General features: G+C 64.0%; 1 protein-coding gene across 5 annotated transcripts in view; it reads left to right on the top strand.

The window, feature by feature from the left end:
• Positions 1–22,371, top strand: part of PPP2R3B (protein phosphatase 2 regulatory subunit B''beta) — a 62,071-nt gene that overhangs the window by 6,010 nt on the left and 33,690 nt on the right. Inside the window, exon 1 of one of the 5 annotated variants that reach the window (XM_045051193.1) lies at positions 1,351–1,485. The exons of 2 other annotated variants lie outside the window; for them this stretch is intronic. In XM_045051193.1, coding sequence (XP_044907128.1) covers positions 1,432–1,485 — 54 coding nt within the window. In that variant the 5' untranslated portion in view covers positions 1,351–1,431. Of the gene's footprint in view, positions 1–1,350; positions 1,486–9,413; positions 10,737–22,371 lie in introns of those variants that run through there. 2 more of the 5 variants (XM_045051191.1, XM_045051190.1) reach the window with 2 other exon arrangements.

The following is a 22,371-nucleotide window of genomic DNA, read 5'->3' as shown; positions in this document are numbered from 1 at the left end:
CCCCTTTGCTTTCCCCACACCCCTGCACTGCAGGGCTCGCCCTGGCTGACCCACGCTCCCTGGTCACCCTGCGGGCCTCTCCTGGGCTGTCACTGAGGCTCTCCTTCCCACAGGCTGGTGGCTCCTGGAGCTGCCCTAACGGAGACCAGTGAGCAGCTCAGAACCACAGGAGTGAACCCCCCAGCTCTGGAGACCAGAAGGCTGAGACCCAGGTGGGGCAGGACCACACCCCCTCCGGAGGCTCCTTCCTGCCTCTTCCAGCTTCTGGGGCTCCAGGCGCCCCTGGGCTTGTGGCCGCGTCCCTCCCGTCTCTGCCTCCGGCGTCACGGGGCTTCTCCTCTGCGTATGTGTCCCTCTTCTGTCTCTTACAAGGACACCTGCCGTCGGACTCAGGGTCCCCCTCCTCCAGGATGAGCCCACCTCAGATCCTTCCCTTCGTCTCCTCTGCAAAGACCCTGTTGCCAAGTAAGGCGCCCTTCTGAGGTTCTGGGTGTGGGGTCCCTGCCCCCTCCCACTCCCGTCTCTCACCCCACCCGAGGACATCTGACCAGACGTGCTTGGCAGGTTTAGTTTCTTAGCCTGTCTTCCCCAGCTGACTGTAAGCTCCAGCAGGCACTGGTTTCTTCCTTCTGCTCCCTGCTCCTTCCCCGGGGCCTGGACACAGAGCACGGTGCCCACAGATGGCTGTGGCGTGCAGGCGGGTGAAGAGCGTCACGCCAGATGGCCCGGCTGGAGCCCGTGGCACCCGTGCGAATAGAGGAGTAGAGACGGCGGAGAGAGAAAGGGAGATTAATTCACAAGTGAGCCTTGTTGCAGTGGCTTCCGGGGCACGACGGTCAAGGTACAGAACCCTCTGTCCTCCAGGTTCCCACCAGTCGGGGCCACGAGCACCCACCCACCCGTGGCTACTTTGGAGAACCCCGCGTCCTGCGCCCGCTTTGGTGGAGCACGGGCCGTGGGACGTGCTGGTCCTTGGCGTGTGTGGGCGCTCGCCTCTCTTCATTGCGCAGCTGGCCTCCCGTGCGTGCGTCCGCCACGGGCTGTTCGTCATGCCGTATCGACGGGTCCCGCCGTCGCGTCCGCTCTTTGCTGTGCGTGACGCTGCCGGGAATGTTCGCGTCTGGGTCTTTGTGGACACGCGTTTTCACTTCTCGTGGACGGGGCCTGCGGACTCGTGTGGGAAGCGCGTGTCACCTCCACGACAGAGCCAAAAGCGCTTCTGCAAGCCGTCCCGTCCCGTGCGGGTTCTCGCCGCGGGTCCGGTGCGCGTGCGGGTTCTCGCCGCGGGTCCGGTGCGCGTGCGGGTTCTCGCCGCGGGTCCGGTGCGCGTGCACGTCCTCGTGTCCGCCAGCGTGTGTGCAGGTTCTCGCCCTTCTGCGTCCCCGCCGGCACCGCGAGTCCTGAGACGTTTTGTTTCAGCCGCTGGGGCCAATGTGTTGTGCCTCGCGGTTTCGTTTGCGCTCTTACCTCTGCTTTCCGGTGAAGGTGAGCGAGTTTTCAGCGGCTCTTTTGCCGACATGAAGCCTCTTTTCCAGTCTTTTCCCTGCTTTCAAAATCGGGGTACCTTTTAATGATTGAGTTGTAAGAGCTCTTGCTATATAACCTGGATGCGAGTCCTTTGTAAGATCCATGTTTTCCAGCAAGTAAGGTGCAGGGGCTCCGTGAGGAGGGGGGTGCAGGGGCTCTGTGAGGAGAGGGGTGCAGGGTGTCCATGAGAAGGGGGGGTGCCGGTGTCCATGAGGGGGGGGGTGCAGGGGTCCATGAGGAGGGGGGGTGCAGGCGTTCCATGAGGAGGGGGGGTGCAGGGTGTCCATGAGGAGGGGGGTGCGGGTGTCCATGAGGGGGGGGGTGCAGGGGTCCGTGGGGGGGATGCAGGCGTTCCATGAGGAGGGGGGTGCAGGGTGTCCATGAGGAGGGGGGTGTGGGTGTCCATGAGGGGGGGGGTGCAGGGGTCCATGGGGGGGTGCAGGGATCCATGAGGAGGGGGGTGCAGGGGTTCCATGAGGAGGTGTGCAGGCGTTCCATGAGGAGGGGGGGTGCAGGGTGTCCATGAGGAGGGGGGTGTGGGTGTCCATGAGGGGGGGGGGTGCAGGGGTCCATGGGGGGGTGCAGGGATCCATGAGGAGGGGGGGTGCAGGGGTTCCATGAGGGGGGGGGTGCAGGGGTCCATGCGGAGGGGGGGTGCAGGGGTCCATGAGGGGGGGGTGCAGGGTGTCCATGAGGAGGGGAGTGCAGGTGCAGGGGCTCCGCGAGGAGGGGGTCCAGGCGTCCATGGCGGTGGGGGCTGCTGTCCTGAGGCTCCCGGAAGGTACCTGCATGGCTGTCTCGCTTCCCAGGCTGACGCCTTGGCCGGGGATGCGTGTCTGACCGCGTACCTGGGCTCTCCCCTGCCACCAGGGACGCTGCCTGCATGTGCATCAGGACAGCTTAGTGTCCCTGCGGCTCGCAGCCGACCTCGTGTGCCTGTCACCTTTTGAGGGCCCGCCCCCTCCCTGCACCTGCAGAGACCGCTGCAGAGGGAGCGGGGCCACCGTGCCCGCCGGGGGCCGGGTCTTGAATGGGCGGTGCTCCGCCAAGTAGGACCCTCAAAACTCCCTTCCGCTGCGGAGACAACCCCCCCCCCAGCCCGCTCCCCAGCGTAGCCAGTGATTCGGCAACACCTGTGTCCTCCCGCAGCTGTGTTCTGAACGGCCGCCCTGGGACACAGATCACGGGCGGTCGAGCTCCCCCGTGTCCCCTGTCCGGTTGTCGTGTCCTTGCTGCGGTGTGTGGGGGTACCACGGCCTGTCCCCGGGTGGCTCCCCCTGTGCTCAGCGTCACGATGAGCTCTGCCGAGGACATCTGCAAACGAGTTTTGTGCGGACCCGTGTTTTCCTTCGTTTCTCTCAGGTTCGTACCGAACGTGGAAATACTGGGTTTCGTGGGAGATGCACACGTCACGTTTGAAAAAACTGCCAGACTGGTTTCCAAAGCGGTTGCGGCGTTTTACATCCCGCAAGGGAGGACCCAGGGCTCTGGTTCCTGCATTTCCTCCGCAGCCCTGGGTATCGCCAGGGATTCTTAACACGCTTTCTGGAACGTGGGCATGTTGGGTCTCACTGCTTCCTTGTCCTGTCCTGTTTCCAGTAGGCTCCGCGCCCAGCTGGGAGCCCAGTGTGGGGCTTAAAGTCACAATCCTGAGATCAAGACCTGAGCCGGAATCCAGGGTCAGACACTTACCTGACTGACCCCCCCCCCCCCAGGAGCCCCACTGTGGTTTTCATACGTGCTTCCTAAAACCTAACGGTGTTGAGCATCTCTCCATAGGCGGTTTGTTGGTTTCTTTCTTTTTGTTTTGGGTTGTATGTCTTTGCTGATGTGTTGATTCAAATCTTTTTCCTGTTTTCTCTTCATTAGGCTCTGAGTTGTATTATTGTTAGTGTTCTCTGTGTGTGTGTATACTACTCCCGTAAGAGGCTGAGGATTTGCGAAGTCTGCAGCCCTGTGACTTTCTCTTTTTACTCTTGTCTTTGAAGCAGAAAAGTTTGTAACGTTGGCCAACTACAATTTATCGATTATTTTCTTTTTGTCCCGAAAAGGGCATACCGTAATCTAAGCACTCTTTGCGAGACTCGGTTCAAAGAGATTTTGTCCTGTTTCTGTTAGAACTTTCATAGATTTTTCTTTTATTTTTTAAAGTTTATTTATTTTGAGAGACAGTGCATGTAAGCAAGGGAGGGGCGGAGAGAGAGCACCCCAAGCAGGCTCCGCGCTGTCAGCCCAGCCCCCGCCTCGGGCCCCGTCTCACCTGAGCCGAGATCAAGAGTCGGACACTTAACCCATCGAGCCGCTCGGGCCCCAAATTTTGCCTTTAACTTAGATTTATGGTCCGTTTCGAGTTAGTTTTTATGTGTTGCTCTACGTAAGTTTCTGGGGTTTTTTTTTTTTGGTTTTTGGTTTTTTTTTTTTTTTTTGAGTGCCTGGTTGTTGCAGAAACATTTTTGAAAAGACGATTGTTTTTCCTTGAATTGTCCTGGACTTTGCCCACAGGCAGTTGGCACAGATGGCTGTATGTTTCTGGAGCGTCTTGTGATGCGTGGATGCAAACGTGTGTTTATTCACACGTGGCCCGCCCGGGTGCCGGCCGCTGGCCAGCGAGCGGAAGGTCCGGCCTCCAGCTTTGGTCCAGGTTGTGGTGGAAACCCCTTGTCAGTGCTCGCGTGAAGAGGCTGATGAGATGTTCATGGGGCCTGGCTGCTGTTTGGTCACCTGGTGAGAGTTGGGGCCTGTCTGCTGTTTGGGTCACTTGGTGAGAGTGGGGGACTATCTGCTGTTTGGTCACCTGGGGAGAGTTGGGGCCTGTCTGCTGTTTGGGGTCACCTGGGGAGAGTTGGGGGCTGTGTGCTGTTGGGTCACTTGGTGAGAGTTGGGGACCATCTGCTGTTTGGGTCCCTTGGGGAGATTTGGGGGACTGTGCGCTGTTGGGGTCACCTGGTGAGAGTTGGGGACTGGCTGCTCATTGGGTCACTTGGTGACAGTGGGGGGCTGTGTGCATTTGGGGTCACCCGGTGAGAGTTGGGGCCTGTCTGCTGTTGGGGTCACCTGGTGAGAGTTGGGGCCTGTCTGCTTTTGGTTCACTTGGTGAGAGTTGGGGGCTGTCTGCTGTTTGGTCACCTGGTGAGAGTTGGGGCCTGTCTGCTTTTGGGTCACTTGGTGAGAGTTGGGGGCTGTCTGCTGTTGGGGTCACCTGGGGAGAGTTGGGGGCTGTCTGCTGTTTGGGGTCACCCGGTGAGAGTAGGGGACTGGCGGTGTTTGGGTCACCTGGGGAGAGTTGGGGGCTGTGTGCTGTTGGGGTCACTTGGTGAGAGTGGGGGGCTGTGTGCTGTTGGGGTCACCTGGGGAGAGTTGGGGCTGTCTGCTGTTGGGGTCACCCCGTGAGAGTCGGGGACCGTCTGCTCTTTGGGTCACTTGGTGAGAGTTGGGGGCTGTCTGCTGTTGGGGTCACCTGGGGAGAGTTGGCTGTCTGCTGTTTGGGGTCACCCGGTGAGAGTAGGGGACTGGCGGTGTTTGGGTCACCTGGGGAGAGTTGGGGGCTGTGTGCTGTTGGGGTCACTTGGTGAGAGTGGGGGGCTGTGTGCTGTTGGGGTCACCTGGGGAGAGTTGGGAGCTGTGTGCTGTTGGGGTCACCTGGGGAGAGTTGGGGCTGTCTGCTGTTGGGGTCACCCCGTGAGAGTCGGGGGCCGTCTGCTCTTTGGTCACTTGGTGAGAGCGGGGGCTGTGTGCTGCTGGGGTCACCTAGTGAGAGTTGGGGCCTGTCTGCTGTTGGCGTCACCTGGGGAGAGTTGGGGGCTGTCTGCTGTTTGGGGTCACCTGGTGAGAGTAGGGGACTGGCGGTGTTTGGGTCACCTGGGGAGAGTAGGGGGACTGTGTGCTGTTGGGGTCACCCGGTGAGAGTTGGGGCCTGTCTGCTGTTTGGGTCACCTGGTGAGAGTTGGGGCCTGTCTGCTTTTGGTTCACTTGGTGAGAGTTGGGGCCTGTCTGCTTTTGGGTCACTTGGTGAGAGTTGGGGACTGTCTGCTGTTTGGGTCCCTTGGGGAGAGTTGGGGGACTGTGTGCTGTTGGGGTCACCTGGTGAGAGTTGGCCACTGGCTGCTCATTGGGTCACTTGGTGACAGTGGGGGGCTGTGTGCTGTTGGGGTCACCCGGTGAGAGTTGGGGCCTGTCTGCTGTTGGGGTCACCTGGTGAGAGTAGGGGACTGGCGGTGTTTGGGTCACCTGGGGAGAGTTAGGGGCTGTGTGCTGTTGGGGTCACTTGGTGAGAGTGGGGGACTGTGTGCTGTTGGAGTCACTTGGGGAGAGTTGGGGGCTATCTGTTGTTTGGGTCACTTCGTGAGAGTTGGGGGCTGTCTGCTTTTGGGTCACTTGGTGAGAGTTGGGGGCTGTCTGTTGTTGGGGTCGCTTGGTGAGACTTGGGGACTTTCTGCTGTTGGGGTCACTTTGTGAGAGTTGGGGGCTGTCTGCTCTTTGGGTCACTTGGTGAGAGTCGGGGGCTGTGTGCTGCTGGGGTCACCTGGTGAGAGTTGGGGCCTGTCTGCTGTTGGGGTCACCCGGTGAGAGTCGGGGCCTGTCTGCTGTTGGGGTCACCCGGTGAGAGTCGGGGACCGTCTGCTCTTTGGGTCACTTGGTGAGAGTCGGGGGCTGTGTGCTGCTGGGGTCACCTGGTGAGAGTTGGGACCGTCTGCTGTTGGGGTCACCCGGTGAGAGTCGGGGCCTGTCTGCTGTTGGGGTCACCCGTGAGAGTCGGGGCCTGTCTGCCATTGGGGTCACCCAGTGAGAGTCGGGGCCTGTCTGTTGTTGGGGTCACCCGGTGAGAGTTGGGGCCTGTCTGCTCTTTGGGTCACTTGGTGAGAGTCGGGGGCTGTGTGCTGCTGGGGTCACCTGGTGAGAGTCGGGGCCTGTCTGCTCTTTGGGTCACTTGGTGAGAGTCGGGGGCTGTGTGCTGCTGGGGTCACCTGGTGAGAGTCGGGGACCGTCTGCCCTTTGGGTCACTTGGTGAGAGTCGGGGCCTGTCTGCTGTTGGGGTCACCCCGTGAGAGTCGGGGACCGTCTGCCCTTTGGGTCACTTGGTGAGAGTCGGGGGCTGTGTGCTGCTGGGGTCACCTGGGGAGAGTCGGGGTGCTGCAGTGCTGACTCTGCTGGTCCTTGGGGGCCCGTGGGCATGAGCACCTGTCATTTCTTGAGGGCTCTGTGACTCCATCAGCAGGGTTCTCGGGAGGGGCGTAGGTCTTCCCGGTTTGTATCAACCCTGCAAGGATGCCTCTCCCTGCCTTTGTGATGCCAGTGTCTCTGTGACACTCGGAATTGTCACAGGTGCTGGGTACAGAGACTACTGTTTTGTGCAGTGATCTCCATGAGATTAGATGAGGATCCTCTCTACCTGGGGGGGGGGGGGGGGGTCATACTGTGTGTGAATAGATAGTCCAACTGGGCCTTGAATTTGTTTTCTGGCCTGATTGCTCTGGCTGGGGTGTGCAGGGGGCTTGTGGGGGAGCAGCGGGCGGATGTCCGCTGGGTCAAGGGTGAAGTTAGTCCGGTGTCTTCCTAGAGGCCGTGTCCCAGTGGGAGAGGTTCCCTTATGCTCCTGGTAAGGGGGGATGTTTAAAGTGAGCCGGCTTTGGATACGGTCCTTTTCCTAAGATGCCATGACTAGTAATGGGGGGTCAGTCTTCCTCTCTGCCTGCCTCCCTCCTTCTCCCCGCCTCCCTCTCCCTCCCTGTCTCCCCTTCCTCTCTTTCTGTCTCCTCTCACTCCATCAGGCCCTCTGGCCCCCGGGCCTTCTCTCCCTCCCTCTCTCCCTCCCTCCCTCTTTGTGTCTCTCCCCCCTCTCTCCCTCCCTCCCTCCCTCCCTCCTGGTCTCCCTCAGTCTCTCCCTCCCTCCCTCCCTCTTCCTTTCTCCCCTCTCTTTGCCCCTCCTTCTCTCACTCCTCCCTCCCTCCCTCTCCCTGTCTTCTGTCTCTTTGCCCCTGCCTCTCTCCCTCCCTTCCCCTCTGTCCCTTCCTACCGTGTGTGTGTCTCTCTGTCATAAATACCTTTGAAACTTTGAAGAACTGTTGAACTTTCCCTGATATTTATTTACAAGTCAAGAAGTGAGTAAAAGCTTCCCCTTTTTTTTTTTTTTTTTTTAAATTTATTTGGAATAAAACTTCTGGTTTATGTAGCAAGATTTTCCTGGACCTGCTCAGGTCTGTTTCACGTTTTACGCACTGGCTCACGCTAATCTTGCTGGTACACTTGTAGTTGTGCCACCGCAGAATTTTTATTTATTGATTCATTTGTACAATTTTTTCAGAGAGAGTGCCAGTGGGGGAGGGGCAGAGACAGCGTGGGAATCCTAAGCAGGCTGCACCCTCAGCTCTCGCGGGGTCCGGCCCAGGACCCTGGGACCAAGTCCTGAGCTGAAACCAACAGTCGGACCCTCAACCAGCTGGGCCGCCCCAGCGCCCTGCGTCACTGCTCACGCGTGAATCAGAAAGCCTGGAGAGCTTCACGTCAGTGATGGAGGTTCACAGACTTTGGTGGCTCCGCCCGCGGTCCCTGAGCAGTTTCCTGGTTCCTCAGTGGGAGCCACCGCCTTTGGCTTGGCTGCGTGGACACAGCTCCCCAGACTTGGAGACTAAGCGGGTGGCGCCCGGGGGCTCAGTCGGTGGAGCGTCCAACCTCGGCTCAGGTGGCGATGTGACAGTCGCGGGGTTCGAGGCCCGTGTCGCGCTGTGTGCTGATGGCTCGGAGCCTGGAGCCGGCTTGGGATTCTGTGTGTGTATGTCTCTGCCCCCCCCTCCCCCCGCTCGTGTTCTCTCCTTCTCAGAAATCAACGTTAAAAACTTAAAAAAAAAAAAAAAAAAAACCAGGGGCGCCTGGGTGGGTCAGTCGGTTAAGCATCCGACTTCGGCTCAGGTCACGATCTCGCGGTCCGTGAGTTCGAGCCCCACGTCGGGCTCTGTGCGGACGGCTCAGAGCCTGGAGCCTGTTTCAGATTCTGTGTCTCCCTCTCTCTCTGCCCCTCCCCCGTTCATGCTCTGTCTCTCTCTGTCTCAAAAATAAATAAACGTTAAAAAAAAATAATAAAAAAATAAAACGAAGAAAGGAACACTTTGGCTGCGCTCACCGCCCTCTGCTGGTGCCCTTGGGAGCAGCTCCCTTGGGCCCCTCTGCGTCTGTGCCCAGTGGCCCAGGTGTGTGCTCCGCGTGGGCTCCAGCCCGCCACCCCGCGTGTGCACGGCCAGGCTGTTCCAGGCAGGGAGAGGGCTCCCGCGTGCCGTGGCGAACGCTCTCCTGTCCGCGGCAGTGAAGTGTGGCCACCGCCCAGCCCAGGGCCGGGGACGGACATCCACCTTGGGTCCTCGGGGCGCAAGTCACCTGGGGGTTGGGGGCAGCAGGCAGGGCCTGCTCGTGCTCGCTACACAAGTCGCAGCTCTTCCCGAAGGTGTGCAGGGACCCCGGGCAGCGGGGTAAGATGAGCAGGTGTGGCCCCACTGCACTCTGATCTGTGACTGGTTCCGGGCTCTGGTCGTCCCAGGGGCGCGGGGCTCGCAGGGCCTGCCTGCGAGTGGCACCTGGGCCTGGGTGTGCACGGAGCGGCGCAAGCCCTGTCCTGCGGCCTCACGCACCTGCCCCAGGTCGTGCAGCGCCCGCTTTCCTCTGCTGGTTGGCACACACGGCCCTGGTCGGCCTGTCCGGGGGACCTCAGAGCGCTTGGCGGGGATCCGTGACGTTCAGGAAGCAGGGCAGGTGGATGCACCAGGGCAGACGCAGAAGAGGAGGACTCCAGAGGCGGACGTGCCTCCCCAACAGCAGTTGGAACCGGGAGGGGGGCAGGGGTGCTTCGAGACGCCCTCTGCAAGGCTACGGCCCCCCGCCCCTCGGCCTCCATGATGTGACCTGTTGGGAAAGGCATGTAGGGACCCCGTGTGCATGTAGGGGCACGGTAGGGGTGAGGGTGTCCGGGGGTCCCCGCTCTGGGTCCCATGCGGGTGTCCGGGGGACCCTGTTGTGGGCCCGTCTTCTGTGCTTGCCGCCCACAGCAGAACCTCACTCTCAGTTGCATCCGGCTCAGGTCACAATCTCACAGTTTGTGAGTTCGAGCCCCGCGTGGGGCTCTGGTTGACAGCTCAGAATCTGGATCCTGCTTCGGATTGTGTGTCTCCTCCGTGTCTGCCCCTCCCCTGCTCGTAAGCTTGCTGGCCCTCCCCCCTCTCCATGTCTGTGTGTGTGTGTCTCCCTCTCTCTCTCTCAAAAATAAGTAAACTGCGAAAAATTCTGAAAAAGAAGTTACACCGTGTGTTCTACGTAACCTACATCATATTCTACATGATTTTCCTCGTGCAGGGTGGCGGGAAAGCTATAAAATCCTGCCTCTTTCCCGAGCCCCGTTGGTGAACAGGCGGAGTCACAGGACCCTCTCCCCTTTGTCTTCTGGGCTCCTAAGGGCAGAGACGGGCTGTGGCAGGGCCGACCCGTGTTTTCGGCTGGATTTCAGGGAGGGCGCAGCCGCTCTGGGCTCCCGGGCACCAGCAGGGCCGCGGAGCGAGCTTGGAACAGGCTGTCTGGTGTCAGGGACAGGGAGCGCCCCTGCCAGCCCTCCCCGCCTGTGCTCAGGAGCTGGCGGCTCCCCAGGTCACTTCACGTGTCTGCCCGGAGGCTCTGTGTACCCCCACTCCCGGAACCAGCAGGGCTGTCCCCCAGATCTCGCCTTCCCAACCTATTCACTCGCCGTGGACGGGACGGGACGGGACGGGACGGGGCTGCGCGGGGAGCTGGCTCCCGCCAGGCGCTCCCTGCTGCGCGACCAGCCACCAGCCACCGGCCCGCGGGGAGGAGCAGCAGGGCGCCCCCTCCCCCTCCCGCGGCCATGTGCCCTCCTCAGCCTGTGGAATGCGGGCGGCCCCGGGCCGGCCCCCAGAGCGCCTGGCCCGCTACGCATGGAGCGCCCTGAGCCCGGCCGCCCAGACCGTCCCGCCGGGCGCAGCCGCTACCCCGAGCCCGCCGGCCCCGACCCGGCCCAGCCCCGAGAGCGAGAGCGAGAGCGCGGCGTGCGGCCCGGCCCCCGGCGGCCCGTGCGAGCCGACATGCGGCTCAGGGAGCTGTCCCTGCGCCAGGATCCCGACCTGAGGCAGGAGCTGGCCTCGCTGGCCCGCGGCTGTGACTTCGTGCTGCCCTCCCGCTTCAAGAAGAGGCTGAAGGCCTTCCGGCAGGTGCAGGTGGGGTGTGCCTGGGCCCTCGCTGGGCCCTGCGGACCGGGGCTGGGGGGCCGCTCTGGGGCAGGGGCAGGCGGGCCGAGGGCTGGGGGGCCGCTCCGGGGCAGGGGCAGGCGGGCCGCTCCGGGACAGGAGCAGGCGGGCTGGGGGCTGCTCCGGGGCTGGGGGCCGCTCCGGGACCGGAGCAGGCGGGCTGAGGGCTGGGGGCCACTCCGGGGCAGGGGCAGGTGGGCTGCTCCGGGACAGGAGCAGGCGGGCCGAGGGCTGGGGGCCGCTCCGGGGCTGGGTAGGCGGGCCGCTCCGGGACAGGAGCAGGCGGGCCGAGGGCTGGGGGGCCACTCCGGGACAGGAGCAGGCGGGCCGAGGGCTGGGGGGGCCGCTCCAGGGCAGGGGTAGGCGGGCCGCTCCGGGACAGGAGCAGGCGGGCCGAGGGCTGGGGGGCCGCTCCGGGGCAGGGGTAGGCGGGCCGAGGGCTGGGGGCTGCTCCAGGGCAGGGGTAGGCGGGCCGAGGGCTGGGGGCCGCTCCGAGGCAGGGGTAGGCGGGCCGCTCCGGGACAGGAGCAGGTGGGCCGAGGGCTGGGGGGCCGCTCCGGGGCCGGCCGGGATGTGACTGCGCCCTCACCGGGCCGCGCGGACCAGGGCCGTACAACAGGCGGGGTCTCACCTGCCGTCCCTCGCTGGTGCCTCCCGGCGCGGGCAGAGGTCCCAAGTGCCGTGCCGGGGGAGCCTTCTTCCCGCGGAGCCCCGCCTCGGCCTGCCTGCAGTGTTGTGCTGTCAGTGGCGGGTTGGGTGTGCGCAGCGGGACGCGCACCGGATCGGGCTGCATCTGCTCCGGCGGCGGCGGGGAGTGTCGACCCTCTTTCACTCCAGCTGCTGGCTGGCACCCTTCCTGTGCACGCAGGAAACGGCCTGATGAGAGGGAGCTTTGCCTGCCTTGTCCCCAGATCATGCCCCTCTGTGCTCCGGCCCCAGTTCCCTCCTGGGCTCTGGGGAGAGAGGCGCGCCCCGCACCGGCCAGAGCGGGCGCCAGGCGGGCGTGAGGAACCAGGTGGCTTGGAACCGCACGACCGTCGCACAGACTCACGTACGCTGCTCGGTGACGCTCACGGCGCTCGGACGGGAAGGGCTGTCCTTCTGTCTGCGTGTGCGTGAATCCTGTGAGGGCAGCGCGTCCTTTCCACGTCGGGCTTGCCGGGACCCCCCGTGTTTCTATTTTGAGGGTGTTTCTGCAGCCACTCGCCCTGTAGTGCCGGGGGGGGGGGTGCAGGGGGCTTAGGGACCCACGGGGCTCCACTCCCCCTCTCTCCCCCCCACAGGCCTTGCACCTGGCTTCCTGACACCCCATGAAACACTCGCGTTTTCCCTGTAGCCGACAAGTTAGCGCCGGGAACGTAGGGTGTGGGGATAAAAATTGACCCCGAATCGCACAGTACGTTGAGGGACAAGGGCCGGCCTTGTGCGGCTGTTGTAACTGGAGTATTCTTTAGGGTCCCGTCTCCGCTGGTACAACGACTCCTGGGTCGTCTCTGACCTCCGTGTTCAGGCTCCCAGATTTCGTCCAGACGCGGTTCACGGTTGCACGCCTGTTCCTTGTGTTTAGGGACAGGGGTTGGAATCTTTATGACCGCAAAAGTGATTTCCTTTCATGCACCGGGAGAACGGACGTTCGGTGGTTAACGTGTCTCACGCGTGGTTCACGAGGGTGTCGGTGGTTTTCGAAGGTGTCACGGCGGTGTGGCGGCGACTGGCTGTGAAGGGCTCAGAGGACACGGTTGTATTAGCGGAGCTGTTGATCTCACGCGCATCGGCGCTGGGGAGACAGGGTCTCCTCTAACGGCTAAGTGTTTTCACGGTACAGATGATCTCTTTCGACGGTGTTTTGCAGGGATGACCATGTATATCGGGTAAAGCGGGTGTTCCCCAAGGTGTGTGGGGGTGAATCGGGGTGTCTCTCCTGGGGAGAGGCAGGGGGTTCTCCAGGCTTCCTTCAGCCCATGGTGTCTCAGTGTGGATGTGGACGTGGCCCTGGGCAGGTCAGCATGTGTCCCTGGTGGACTGGGTCCCTGGGCCTGGTGGGGGCTGTGATGAGGGAGGGAGGTGCTGTGAGGGGTGGCGCATGGGAGGAAAGGAGAAAGGAGGAGGGTGGACTGCATGGGGGGCATGGGATGGGGCGATGGCAGAGCCTGTGGGGTAGGGACTAGGGTGGACAGGACAGCCTGGGGGGGTGCTGGAAGGCTGGGGGAGGGGGGGAGTGAGACTAGGGGAGAGCTGGGGTGTGGGAGGAGGGGAAAGCTGGGGAGAGGAGGTGAGATAAGGGGACAAGTGGGGGAGGGGAGATGAGGGGAGAGGTGGGGGAGGGAGAGATTGGGGGAGAGGTGGGAGGGAGAGGAGATTAGGCGAGAGGGGGAGGGAAAGGAGATTAGGGGGTAGGTGGGGAGGGAGGATGAGATTACAGGAGAGGTGGGGGAGGGGAGGGGAGATTAGGGAGAGGTGGGAAGGGGGAGATTAGGACAGCAGTGGGGAGGGGAGGGGAGATTAGGGGAGAGATGGGGAGGGGAGGGGAGATTAGAGGAGAGGTGGTAGGGGAGAGGTGGGGGAGGGAGGATGAGATTAGGACAGAGATGGGGGAGGGGAGGGGAGATTAAGGGAGAGGTGGGGAAGGGGGAGATTAGGACAGCAGTGGGGAGGGGAGGGGAGATTAGGGACAGATGGGGAGGGGAGGGGAGAGATGGGGAGGGGAGGGGAGATTAGAGGAGGGAAGGCGAGATTAGGGGAGAGGTGTGGAGGGGGAAGGGAGGGAGATTAGGGGAGAGGTTGGTAGGGGTGGTGAGATTAGGGGAGACATGGGAGAGGGAAGGGGAGATTTGGGGAGAGTGGGGAAGAGGAGGATGAGATTAGGGAGAGAGGGAAGGTTAGTGGATAGATGGGGAGGGAGGGAGGTTAGGGGAGAGGTGGGAGGGGAGAGGAGATTAGGGGAGAGGTGGTGGAGGGAGAATGAGATTAGGGAGGGTGGGGGAGAGGGAGGGGAGATTAGGGGAGGGGAGGGGAGATTAGGGGAGAGGTGGGGAAGGGAGATTAGAGGAGGTGAGGAGAGATTAGGGGAGAGGTGTGGAGGGAAAGTGAGATTAGGGGAGAGGTGGAGAGGGAGATTAGGGGAGACGTCGGGGAGGGGAGATTAGGGTGAGCTGGGGAGGGGAGGATGAGATTAGGGGAAATTTGGGGGAGGGTGGTGAGATTAGGGTTGAGAGGAGGGGAGATTTTTGGAGAGGTAGGAAGGGAGGGGAGGTTAGGGAGAGGTAAGGGGGGGAGTTTAGTGGAGGGGAGGGGAGGTTAAGGGAGAGGTGGGGGAGTGGAGATTAGGGGAGCGGTGGGAGGGGAGGTTAGGGGAGAGGTGAGGGAGGGTAGGGGAGATTAGTGGAGGGGAGGCGAGATTACTAGAGGGGATTGAGATTAGGGAGAGGAGGGGGAGGGGAGATTAGGAGAGTGATGGGGAGGGGAGGGAGGTTAGGGGAAAAGTGGGGAGGGTGGTGAGATTAGGGTTGAGGGGAAGGGAGATATTGGAGAGGTGGGGAGGTGAGGGAGATTAGGGGAGCGGTGGGGAGGGGAGGTTAAGGGAGAGGTGGGGGCACAGAGAAAGCGGAGGGTGTGGTGGAGAGAGGGACTCAGGTGAAGGCTGTGCCGCTCGCTCCCATGTGCCCCTGGACAGGGGGCCAGAGGGCTGTGTGGACCGTGGCCTCGTGTCCTTGCCCTGAGCTCGCTGTGCCCTCAGCTGAGTGGCACACACGTGCCTGCACCCCGCCTGCCCGTCCTCCTGGGGTTCCTCGGGCCTTCTGCACACCCAGACTCCAGATGCTCCCCTGCACGTCCCAGGGACGCTCTCCCCGCCCAGGGCGGGTGCCCCTGCCCAATCCAGGACCCGAGCTGTCGTTCCCCCCACCTGCTTAGAATCCCCCCGCCAGCCTGGCCCACTGCTCCTGGGCCCCCGCTGTTCTACGGTGTGGCACCACCCGTCCTGGCCAGCCTCCCAGCGGGGCCCTCGCATGGACACACAGGCCCCACACGGTGCCGCGTGAGACCTCCGGGGTCGACGTCCCCAGGGACGCCTCGTGAGGTGAGCTGATCTCTCCTCCACCTGCTGACGGCTGGCCTCTGTGCTCTTGCCGTCCCAGACACGAGCCGGGCCACAAGCTGAGCAGGGCCACGGTGCCACGCGGGGCTCGCCCCCTTGATGCCTGTTCGCAGGGCCGGGAGTGGACGTGAGCCTCCCCGTGCGCGGCTGTGGGCGCGGCTGGCCCTCCCCTGCCACGCCCTGGCATCCACATGGCGGGGTCACGGCCTCGTCCACGTTTGCAGGCCCCCCGTGTTCCGGGCCCCGTGGGTGTCATGGCTCCAGGCCCCTTGGGAGTTCGGTGTCCAGCCCGCCCCCAACTGTACCCCGACGCGGACAGCAGAACCCCCTGACGTGGGGAGAGCGTTGCACACCCCGCCCCGTGTTGGGGTCACTTCCACTCCTGTTTTAAACTCTGAGCCCGAGTCCCGTTTGTGCGTCTGGCACGTGGCCTGCAAGTCCTGTCGGTGAGCCCCCGCCAGCTGGCGGGCGGGGGCCAGCTCCTGGCCCGCGGGCCCTCGTGGCCGGGCCACGGTGTGCGAGGGGGCGCCGGCTCGCTTGCGCCCTGGGTGAGGGTCCGCCCTGCGGTGCCACGGGGCTGAGCCACCCGTGCCTGGCATGGCTCAGCCTGCCCTTGTCTCGTGTCCCGTCACATTGGACGTCCCACCTTCGACCCCTGAGCACCGGAGGCCGGTGGTCGGAGCAGATGCGGCCGCAGAGACACGGTGCCCACGCCTTCCGTGGGAGATGCCGTTGTCCTCCAGAGGGGCCGCATGGGCGTCGACAGGGCCTGGGGTGCCCCCCGCGTGGATACGCCTGCCGCTGTGTGCGCGCTTGCGGGCAGCCATCCGCTCTGTGGCTCTGGGGCTGCGTGGGGGTCAGTGCCCGGACGGAAGTAGCTGCGTGGGAGGCGTCCTCCCTCCCTCCCTCCCTCTCTTCTCTCGCTCTCTGTCCCTCCCTCCCTCTTCCTCCCTTGCTCTTCCTCCCTCTCCCACTTCTCCCTCTCGCTAGGCTCGCTCGTGCGCGCGCTCTCTCTCTCTCTCTCTCTCTCTCTCTCCCTCCCTCCCTCTTACTCCCTCTCTCCCACTTCTCTCTCTCCCTCTCTCTGGCTCTCACGCGCGCGCGCTCGCTCTCTCGTGCGCGCGCTCTCTCTCTCTCTCTCTCTCTCTCTCTCTCTCTCTCTCTCTCTCTCGCAGGCTCTCCTACCCTACCTCTTTCTTCCCCTGTCTCTCTCCCTCCGTCTCTCCCACTCCCCTCTCTCTCTCACTCTCACTCTCTGTCCCTCTCTCCCTCCCTCTTCCTCCCTTTCTCCCACTGCTCGCTCTCTCTGTCTCTCTCTCCCTCCCTCTACTCTGTCTTTCTCCTTTTCTTCCGCAGAGAGCATATCCAGCACGACCGACCGCGGGTGCGCCTGCCTCCTTCGGGTCCAGGAGAGGTCTGTCCCACGTGCTGGAGGTCAGGGAAGGCCCCGCACGGTGTCTGCGGAACCCGCTGAGGCTTGCCTCACGGCCTGGGAGGTGGCCGGCTCCCAAGGACGCCCCGTGTGTGGACGGGAATGTGTGCGTGCCAGCTGTGCTGGGCCGCGCTCTATTTATGTCCCGGAGATTAAACTTGTGAATCTCGCGTGTCCGCACGCGGCTGTTTTCTCTCTCCCCGTCCGTCCGTCCGTCCGTCCGTCCGTCCGTCCGTCAGTCAGTCCGGCTGCTTCTCAGCGGCGCCTGGGGGCACAGAGCTCAGCCTGCGTCCCTGCCGGGCGGCCGCCCGCGTGATGCTCCGGGTCGAGTCGCGGGGGCCTCCGTGACGGCCCCTGTGCGCTGTGGTGTGGTGCCGACGCGGGACGTCCCTGCGGGGCCCTGCGGACGGCAGAATCGCAGCCACCGTGGCCTGCGTTCCCACACTTCAAGTCGCGTGCAGCCTGGGCCCTCACGTCGTACGTGCACCTCTGTTTTATTTTAACGTTTACTTATCTTTGAGAGAGCGCGACAGATCACCAGCAGGGGAGGGGCAGACGGACAGGGAGACCCAGAATCCCAAGCAGGATCCAGGTACTGAAGGCCCAGCACGGAGCCCGATGCGGGGCTCGAACTCCCGGACCGCGAGGTCGTGACCCGAACCGAAGTCGCAGGCCTCACCGACCGAGCCACCCAGGTGCCCCCCCAAAATTTTTTCTTTAATGTTTATTTAGTTTTTCAGAGAGAGAGAGAGAGAGAGACAGACCTGTGCACAAGTGGCACAGGGCAGACAGACACAGAATCGGAAGCAGGCTCCAGGCTCCGAGTGCTCAGCACAGAGCCCCACGCGGGGCTCGAACTCACGGACCGCCAGACCGTGACCCGAGCCGAAGTCGGAGGCCTGACCGACTGGGCCACCCGGCCCCCTTACGCGCGTCTCTTCTAAACACATGCTGTTTTTTTAGGTGTGCCTGGGTGGCTCCTTCATTGGGCGTCCCTCTCACGGTTTAGGCTCAGGTCGTGACCACTCAGGTCGTGAGTTTGGGCCCCTGCATTGGGCTCACTGCTGACCGTGCACAGCCTGCTGGGGCTTTCCTCCGTCCCTCCCTCCCTCTCTCTCTCCCTCTCTGCCCCTCCCCTGCTTGCATGCTCTGTCACGATAAATAAGGGGACTATGGTACTCCTGGGTGGCTCAGTCGGTTGAGCGTCTCACTTCGACTCAGGTCCTGATCTCACGGTCCGTGAGTTCGAGCCCCGCGTCGGGCTCTGTGCTGACACTCGGAGCCTGGAGCCTGCTTCCGATTCTGTGTCTCCCTCCCTCTCTGACCCTCCCCTGCTCACGCTCTGTCTCTCCCTCTCTCCCTCCCTGTCTGTTTCTAACATACACATTAAAGAAATCCTAATAAATAAGTAAATTTTAGATAAAGAGATGGTTTCTTTGATTTTATCCTCCGTGGAATACCTTGTGTCTCTTGTTTTTTCTCGCCCTGTCGTTTTCTCTGCGTTCGCAGCGGACCCTGCCCCCCGGTTGTGCTACAACTGTCACCTGCCTCAGTTCCGCAGGCGCAGACGTGGCTGAAGGCCTCCCTCTGTGTTTCTGCGCGTGACCGTGACCGCAGACGGCTCGTTCTCCTCGGCGCTTTGGGGAGGTGTGGAGTCCTGACGTGATGATGCGTTTCCCCGGAAGGATGCTGCTGCCTTCAGGCCCTGCCGGTCTGGCACGACTTTACGCTTTGCGCTTGGGGCTGGGGGCTGGGGGCGGCAGGCTGAGCACAAGGTCCCAGGGGAGGGTCCCCCAGGGCCAGCCCCCGGGGGCCCTCGATGTCTCGCAGGGTAGAAACGTAACGTGAGCCCCAGGATGTGAAGACGGTTTGCTGAGTAGCGTGGCTGGCGGACGAGAGAGGACGGGCGTCTGGGAAAGTCAGAGACGAGAAGAGGCGTGTGCTCGTGGCTTGGGACGGGGGTCCGTATTGGAACAGGGTCTCGGTGGGGGGGGGGTGCGGCACCAGGAACGGACGAGGGTCCCATCTGGGGTGAGTGTGCGGTGAATGCCGGTGCCCTCCGTAAGTCACAGCCGGGGGTGCCGCCGTCCCTGTGGGCCGAGCTTTGCTCAGAGCTGACGTCCCGCCGGGGTCTGGGCCGGGTGTTGGGTGTGCGTCAGGCGTCGGGGCCAAGGCCATCACGGCCGCCGGAGCGATGCCCTTCCCTGCTTCCCCCTGGGACAGGGCGCAGCTCGTCTGCTCATTCGCGGGCCAGGTGCGGGACGTGCGTGGACGGGGCCGGGCGGGAGGACGGAACGCAGACAGCAGCATGTGGGAGGCCCCCTGGCCTCCCTGCTTGCAGACGACAGTCAGTCAGCGCAGACGACATCAGTCAGCGTGGTTCGCCAACGGGAACCTCCCTCCCTCCTTTTCCCCTCCTTCCCTCCCTCCTCCCCCTCCCTCCCCCTCTCTTTATCCCCTCCCTCCTCCCCCTCCCTCCTTCCCCCTCCCTCCTCCTCTCCTTATCCCCTCCCTCCTTCCCTCCCTCCTTCCCTCCCTCCTCCCCCTCCCTCCTTCCCCCTCCCTCCTTCCCCCTCCCTCCTCCTCTCCTTATCCCCTCCCTCCTTCTCTCCCCCGCCCCCTCCCTCCTTCCCCCTCCCTCCTTCCCCCTCCCTCCTTCCCCCTCCCTCCTTCCCCCTCCTTCCTTCCCCCTCCCTCCCCCTCTCCTTATCCCCTCCCTCCTTCCCTCCCTCCTCCTCCCTCCCCCTCTCCTTATCCCCTCCTTTCTCCCCCTTCCTCCTTCCCCCTTTCTCCCTCCTTCCCTCTCCTTTCTCCATCCTCCATCCTCCCTCCCTCCTCCCCCCTCCCTCCTCCCTCCTTCCCTCTCCTGCCCTCCCTCCCTCCTTCAGTTCCCTCCCCTGCCCTGCCTCCCTCCCTCCTTCCCCCTCCCTCCTTCCCCCTCCCTCCTCCTCTCCTTATCCCCTCCCTCCTTCTCTCCCCCGCCCCCTCCCTCCTTCCCCCTCCCTCCTTCCCCCTCCCTCCTTCCCCCTCCCTCCTCCTCTCCTTATCCCCTCCCTCCTTCCCTCCCTCCTCCCCCTCCCTCCTCCCCCTCCCTCCTTCCCCCTCCCTCCTTCCCCCTCCCTCCTCCTCTCCTTATCCCCTCCCTCCTTCTCTCCCCCGCCCCCTCCCTCCTTCCCCCTCCCTCCTCCCCCTCCCTCCTCCCCCTCCCTCCTTCCCCCTCCCTCCTCCTCTCCTTATCCCCTCCCTCCTTCCCTCCCTCCTCCCCCTCCCTCCTCCCCCTCCCTCCTTCCCCCTCCCTCCTCCTCTCCTTATCCCCTCCCTCCTTCTCTCCCCCGCCCCCTCCCTCCTTCCCCCTCCCTCCTTCCCCCTCCCTCCTTCCCCCTCCCTCCTTCCCCCTCCTTCCTTCCCCCTCCCTCCCCCTCTCCTTATCCCCTCCCTCCTTCCCTCCCTCCTCCTCCCTCCCCCTCTCCTTATCCCCTCCCTTCTCCCCCTTCCTCCTTCCCCCTTTCTCCCTCCTTCCCTCTCCTTTCTCCATCCTCCATCCTCCCTCCCTCCTTCCCCCTCCCTCCTCCCTCCTTCCCTCTCCTGCCCTCCCTCCCTCCTTCAGTTCCCTCCCCCGCCCTGCCTCCCTCCCTCCTTCCCCCTCCCTCCTCCCTCCTTCCCTCTCCTGCCCTCCCTCCCTCCTTCAGTTCCCTCCCCCGCCCTGCCTCCCTCCCTCCTTCCCCCTCCCTCCTTCCCCCTCCCTCCCTGCACCACACTCTCCCATGTTGTTCCCCCCCCCCCCACCACCACCACCACACCCTGCTTCCATGCACTGTGTCTGCAGCTCTGTGTAGAGGTTCAGGCCCCTGGAGCACTGAGCTGGCCTGTCCTGCCATGCCAGCCCCCATGGTCCCCGGGTCCCCCCCCCCCCCCCAGTGACTGAACAGAGGACAAGTCTTGGGAACACGTGCATGTCTGGGACGTGAGGCTTCTGAGTGCTGAGGACTGGACAGAAGGGCCTGATGACAGGGACGGTCGTGATGTGTGACTGAGGGCACCGGACTGTCGCTGACGTGTGACTGAAGGCGTGGGGACCATCCTGACGTGTGACTGAGGGGACACAGGGCTGTCCCTCACGTGTTACTGTCCCTGATGGGGTGACGGGGCCCATCCTGACGTGTGACCAAAGAGGACACAGACCGTCCCTGATGTGTGACAGAGAAGGACACGGACTGTCCTGGCATGGGACCAGGGAGGACACAGAGCCATCCCTGACGAGTCACTGAGGAGGACACAGGACCGTCTGTGAGCTGTGACTGAGGAGGACAGAAACCATCCCAGAGGGGTTACTGGGGACAGCAGAGGACGGGGGCCGGACCGAGGGCGTGTCCAGGGAGTACGGAGCATGTTGAGCCACGACCAGGGTGGTCAGGGACCGTGAGGAGGGGTGACCCGGACGACGGAGACCGTATTGGACCCTGACCCAGGAGGGCGGGGACCGTGTTGAGCGGTGACCGGGGAGGAGGGGGACACCAGGGAGGTGGTCGTTGAGCCCGGAGGAGGTCCCGCCGGCGGAGGGAAGGACCCCTGGGACGCGGCCCGGGACGTGCCCTGTGCTGTGCCTGCTGGCGCATCGCGTGGTTCACGCCCCGGCTCGTGTGGCCGTGGGCGGCGGTGCGTGTGCAGTGCTCGGAGCGTGTGTGTGTCCGCCGCTGGCCGACGGGCTTGCGGCTTCTGGCGGGTCCCTCCGTGGGGCCTGTGCTTGTAGCTCCCTGCGTGGTGGGCCTGCCTGTCCTCCCAGCCGGGCTCTCCCGCCTCCTCCCTGCCCCGAGCCTCCTGTCCTCCCAGCCGGCCTCCCCCACCTCCTCCCTGCCCCGAGCCTCCTGTCCTCCCAGCCGGCCTCCCCCACCTCCTCCCTGTGCCCCGAGCCTCTTGTCATGACAGCTGGCCTCCCTCCTCTTCCTCCCTGCCCCGAGCCTCCTGTCCTCCCAGCCGGCTGCCTCCCCCCGCCATCCCTGTGCCCCGAGCCTCCTGTCCTCCCAGCCGGCCTCCCCCACCTCCTCCCTGCCCCGAGCCTCCTGTCCTCCCAGCCAGCCTCCCCCACCTCCTCCCTGTGCCCCGAGCCTCTTGTCATGACAGCTGGCCTCCCTCCTCCTCCTCCCTGCCCCGAGCCTCCTGTCCTCCCAGCCAGCCTCCCCCACCTCCTCCCTGTGCCCCGAGCCTCTTGTCATGACAGCTGGCCTCCCTCCTCCTCCTCCCTGCCCCGAGCCTCCTGTCCTCCCAGCCGGCTGCCTCCCCCCGCCATCCCTGTGCCCCGAGCCTCCTGTCCTCCCAGCCGGCCTCCCCCACCTCCTCCCTGTGTCCCGAGCCTCTTGTCATGACAGCCGGCCTCCCTCCTCCTCCTCCCTGTGCCCCGACCCTCCTGTCCTCGCAGCTGGCCTCCCCCCTGCTCCTCCTTCCTCCTCCAGTTGGTGCCCTGCTTCCTGCAGTGCCTTCCCTCCTCACTCCCTTCCTCCCTCATTGCCTCCCCCCTTCTTGCCCACCTCCCTCACTGCCCCCCCATGCCCTCCCCCTCACTGCCTCCCCCTGCCTGCCCTCCCCCTCACTACCTCCTGCTGCCTGCCCTCCCCTCTCACTGCCTCCCCCTGCCTGCCCTCCCCTTCACTACCTTCCACCGACTGCCCTCCTCCCTCACTGCCCCCTCACTGCCTGCCCCTGCCTGCCCTCCCCTCACTGCCCTCCCCCTTCACTGCCTCCCCCAGCCTGCCCTCCCCCTCACTGCCTGCCCCTGCCTGCCCTCCTCCCTCACTGCCCCCCCACTGCCCTCCCTCTCACTGCCTCCCACTGCCTGCCCTCCCTCACTGCCCCCACACTGCCCTCCCACTCGCTGCCCCCCCTCACTGCCTCCCCCTGCCTGCCCTCCCCCCCACTGCCTCCCCCTGCCTGCCCTCCCCCCACTGCCCTCCCTCTCACTACCTCCCCCTGTCTGCCCTCCTCCCTCACTGCCCTCCCTCTCACTGCCGCCCCTACCTGCCCTCCCCCTCGCTGCCCTCCTCCCTCACTGCCCCCCCACTGCCCTCCCTCTCACTGTCTCC

The sequence above is a fragment of the Felis catus genome, chromosome X, assembly GCF_018350175.1.
Source record: "Felis catus isolate Fca126 chromosome X, F.catus_Fca126_mat1.0, whole genome shotgun sequence".
Lineage (NCBI taxonomy): Eukaryota > Metazoa > Chordata > Mammalia > Carnivora > Felidae > Felis > Felis catus.
Note: the sequence above shows the minus strand (reverse complement) of the source record. Positions and strands in the feature narration are given on the sequence as shown.